General features: G+C 47.3%; 1 protein-coding gene across 3 annotated transcripts in view; it reads left to right on the top strand.

Annotated features, from left to right (window-relative positions):
* The window catches only part of ADGRL1 (adhesion G protein-coupled receptor L1), a 221861-nt gene extending 217560 nt beyond the window's left edge, over window positions 1–4301 (top strand). For all 3 annotated transcript variants that reach the window (XM_018560820.1, XM_018560821.1, XM_018560818.1), the window contains one exon: window positions 3080–4301. In XM_018560820.1, the coding sequence (XP_018416322.1) occupies window positions 3080–3771 (692 nt within the window). In that variant the 3' untranslated portion in view covers window positions 3772–4301. The remainder of the gene's footprint in view (window positions 1–3079) is intronic.
* The last annotated feature ends 451 nt before the right edge of the window (window positions 4302–4752 follow it).

The following is a 4752-nucleotide window of genomic DNA, read 5'->3' as shown; positions in this document are numbered from 1 at the left end:
TTAAATAAATTACAGAAAATGAAAAAGAATAAGAATAGAAACAGAAAAAGTAAAAGATAATAAGATTAAAAAATTGAAAAAATTGAAAGATAATAAGATTAAAAAATTGAAAAAATTTAAATTAAAGCTAAACCCAGCTGCCGCCCGCAGTCTGGTTTCCATTTTCCATTGGGGGGGTGCATAGGGGGAGCTAGCCTTGGAGCATCAGAGAGAGTAAATTTTACCCTGCCGAAATTCCTCACTTACACACTTCCTCACTGACCCCCAACATACACTTCTTCTTTCACATGTACTTCTGAATTCTGCATGCTGAATTAACAAGCACCCTTTTGCTAGTATTACATCACAATAAAAGAGGAAAATGGTTTTCTTATAAGGAATGTGACAAGTTTAAGCATATTTTTAAATATGGTTGGACAACTCAACTGAAAACATGATGAAACGATGCATAAGCAGAGGTTGCCTTCAGTGAAAACCAATCAACAATCAATAGATCTAGAGAGTTGGCCGCTGAAGATACGAGTAGACCTCAGCTTCCTGTATATAAGAGTTAGAGTTGGCTCCAACGTTGGACCACCCTGTTGGTCAATGAGGCCACTAGTCACATCAATATGACTGCTGCACATTGGTGGTGGCTAATTGGATAGAGATACCTCAACTGAAACTCAAATTTCCAAAAATAATTGTATAAACTGGTAAAGAACAGATTTGTTACAAGGCTGAGGAGGATGCTGAATCCTAGGCCAGTCTTTAAACAGACACTTGACTTATCTCCAAGTCATATCTTCTAAGCACTGCTTTCAGGACACAGAGACTCTGGCATTTGGATTTAGTAGGAATATATCAGTACTGTATATAAGGGATGTTCAGATACCAAGTACCAAACTTGGTACAGCCAGTTTCACACTAAATCTGCAGGATCTTAGGGGGCTGTGCAGGATCTTTGGTGGGCTCTGCCATAGAGCCCACTACAGATCCTGCAAAGCTCCCCTGAGACCCTGCAGAGCCCACCACAGATCATGCACACCCCCCCTGAGACTGAGACCCTGCAGACCCATCCAGAATGTGTGATGGGCTCTGCCCACCATAGACCCCCACAGAGCCCACCACAGATCCTGCACAGTCCACCTAAGATTCTCAGATGGGCTGTGCAGAATCCATGCTGTGCTGTGCAGGGTCCCTTTAGCAGCAGTGTGATCCTCTTACCTGTTGCTTGGTCCCCGGCCTGCTCCACCGCTGGACTGGCGCTGCAGGACCTGGCCTCCTCCGCAGCCTGATGGCTCTTCGGTGATCGGCTTCCTATGGCGTGATGGCACCCTGGCCCCACCCCTTCCCGATCCGACATCGCCCAGACCTTGCCCTCTCTTGCTGCTTCACCTCACCCCTCCTGCTGCTCCGCCTCCTCCGCCACCTTCTCTGCCTCCTCGCTGACTCCGTCTTTTGACTCCGCCGCCTCCTCTGTCTGGCTGCCTAACTGTAGTCGCCCCCTAAAAACTACAACCCAAGGCAAGCGCCTTGTTTGCCTTGCGGCAGACACGCCCCTGGGTACAAGTCCAAGTACAGATACTTTTACAGCTCTAAGACTAGACTAGAGAAAAATCCAAAAGTTAGACGTTTGTAAGGAGCACACGGAGCTCTTGGGATTTGTACATCCCTGTTTTAATGTATGATTTTTTTTCTTATGTATATATAGAAGATGCTCCGATACAATTTTTTCAAGTACAAGTACTGATACTTGTCCAAGTGTCATGTGACAGTTTTTCTAAAACAATACAGACTAATGATTTCAGGGCAGTGGTGGGGCGCCAGGGCCCGGTCCCAGCTGCAACCGTTGCAACTAGGGATGCACCGATACTAGTATCGGTATCGATGCCGAGTATTTGGGTGAGTACTCGTACTCGCCCAAATGCTCCAATGCCTAACCTGATACCCGAGCTTCCAGTATCAGGAAACTTGTGATGAGGGAGCATGGAGCCGGCTTCCCGGCCAATCTGGAAGCCGGGCAGTGTGTAATGACTCGCTGCCTAGTTTCCTGATTGGTCAGGAAGCTGGCTAATCAGCAAGCCGGGCACCGTGTAATGACGCGGCGCCCGGCTCTTTGATTGGCCAGAAAGCCGGGTGTATAATTTTTAGTCACCTGGTGATGAGAAGCATGTAGACAGCTTCCCTGCTAATCGGGAAGCCGGGTGGCAAGTCTTTACACGCCGCCTGGCTTCCTTAATGGGACTTCCGAAATCAGTATTCGGTATCGGCGAGTATCGGGAAAAAAAATAACAGTACGCATACTCGATACCGAAAAACCGGTATCTGTGCATCCCTAGTTGAAACCTTGGTAGTTCTTGTGAAAATGCCAAGTATCGGCACTGGTATCTTAACATCCCTACTGTATACGGTTCTTTATGATCATTTGAAGAATGGCCACATATAGCAATTAGATTAAAAATAAATCCATACAACCAAGGCCATTTTAAGAAATGGGTGAACCCTATTTTCCTAAAATGACCCCCAGACCCACAACAGTCTCAGATCCCAGGGGGCATAGCCTGCTATGTTCCGCATAAGTCCCCGTGTTTGTCACTGTAATTGGCGCAGAGAGACCCTTGACCCTTCTATACCCACAGAATCCGGGGCTGTTGGGAGTGTTGGTACTGTGGATGGACCCCATACTCTAGTGAGCCCAACTGGCCTAGTTTTAGTAGTTAAAGCAGCCCTTCATGCGGTATTTAAGGCTTGTGACTCTGATAAATTGGGCTTTAACATTTTCTAAATGTGTGCTTCTTTATACCTAAATGGATGTAGGTCAAGCAAGACTAGCATTGTGCCCAATTCAACAACACCGACACAATTGGTCATATTAGCAGCACGAATGTTGTTGGGATCTGTATTGGAGCTTTTTTTCATTTTGTGTGTGTATAGATATTTTTTAACATGGCGGCTCCTATAAAACAGTGCAGGTGTACGGTTTTAGCTCCAACAAATGTATCTGCTCTTAAGACTATAGTTCCAATACTGCAGAAAAGTAGGAACTCTAGAAGAGAGGTGATGCGAGGCTTTCATTGTTTTTATCTTTGTCTCGCAGAACACACCTTAAGCCGAGATCCGTGTGGAAAGGATACCCTTCCTCCCCTCCCGCTCAACGGCAACTTTAACAACAGCTATTCCCTTCGAGCTGGGGACTTCCCACCTGATCCTTCCAAAATGGGCGACGGGGGACGTCGCAATATTGCGGATGCTGCAGCCTTTGAAAAGATGATCATTTCTGAGCTGGTGCACAGCAACCTGAGGGGCAAATCTCACCAGGGGACAACAGACACTGGAGACGAGGAGTTGACATCAGGGGTAATTGCAGATGGTAGTGAAGTCCCTACCCTGGAGATGGAGCGCATGTACAAAGCTTTGGAAGAGCCCCTTCTCTTACAACGAGCTCAGTCCATCCTGTACCAGAGTGACCTAGAGGAGTCTGAAGCCGAACCCGCCCCTCGTGACTCGCCCAACCGCGACTCTCTCTACACGAGCATGACCAACCTCAGAGACTCTCCCTACCCAGACAGCAGCCCTGAACCAGGCCTGCCATCTTCCGGAGAAATGTTGCCGTGCCACCAAGGGGTCCCCCCGCCTACAGGGGCAGATGCCATGTACTTCCCTGGCCGGCTGGGTTCAGTGCCCAGAGGGCAGTTGCAAGCCTTCTACCAGATGCCTCAAGGGTTTCTGGGTCTAGAAGGGTCAGTACCTGAGGGTGACGGGCAGATGCAGCTCATCACCAGCCTCTGAACTTACTCGTCCACCCCTGGCACCAACTCCATTAATCCCCTACAAAAAGAAAATGAGAGATACTGCCTTCCCTCTCCATCTCAGAAGAAAGCAGGGTCATACGGTGGAAGGAAGTGGTATTTAACTAAGGGGCCATTTCAGTGTGGAGTAGGGGTGAGAACACAATACTGCCTTGGTTAATGGACTACTGGTGTCGATGGCAGGTAATATATGGGTTTAGTCTGTTTGGACTTCCTCTTGATTGCCAACATCCATCTAAAAACAATGTATATTGCTTGTGAGGGGCACAAACAGGTAGGGGTTTGGGTGCCAAATAAGCTCCTTGCAACATAACTATCTGCCCCCCCCCAGCGAGACCTACGAGAGCTACTGATACAATGATACAACCACCAGTCTGGTGCTGACATTTACAGTATTGCTGCAAAGCCAATGTAAACAAGAAAAGAAGTGACAGGCAGAGGTAGCGATTAGCCGACAGCAACTGTAGGCAGCCCCTCTGTGCTAGCAACGCCAGGTGCCATGAAAGAATACGAGCAGTGAAGCTGGTCATTTATTCTTGGTCAGGAATTCATTTCATGCACTCAATATGAGATGCCAAACAACCCACGGGCTCGCTGAGTAATAGGAAGGTAGAGGACACGAATTGCCTCAGATAGTGGAATTTACATTTGTATTTTTCAAATGTCACAGCTTACGATTTGCATTCCGGTAAAAGAAAAAGTCGAGGAAATGCAAACGGAACGAGAGTTTTCAGAACGTTATATATCCAGAGAAAAAAAAAAGCCACTTTCATTCACCGCTGAACTTTCTCCACGGGCCTTTGTAACAAAGTCCTTGGTGCCATCTCCTCTCTCCGCCCCAAACCCCTCTGTCTGCCTCAACGATGAAATCAGACGCTTTTTTTTTTTTATTTTGTCCGTCCGGTTAAGAAGAGCGTGGTTTGTGCGTGAAAAAAAACAAGAAGATGGAGCTCCCGGGGAG

The sequence above is a fragment of the Nanorana parkeri genome, unplaced genomic scaffold, assembly GCF_000935625.1.
Source record: "Nanorana parkeri isolate BGI_ZX_2015 unplaced genomic scaffold, ASM93562v1 scaffold479, whole genome shotgun sequence".
In the NCBI taxonomy this organism is placed as follows: Eukaryota; Metazoa; Chordata; class Amphibia; order Anura; family Dicroglossidae; genus Nanorana; species Nanorana parkeri.
The sequence above is the reverse complement of the archived record's forward strand: the minus strand, read 5'-3'. Positions and strand labels throughout refer to the sequence as shown.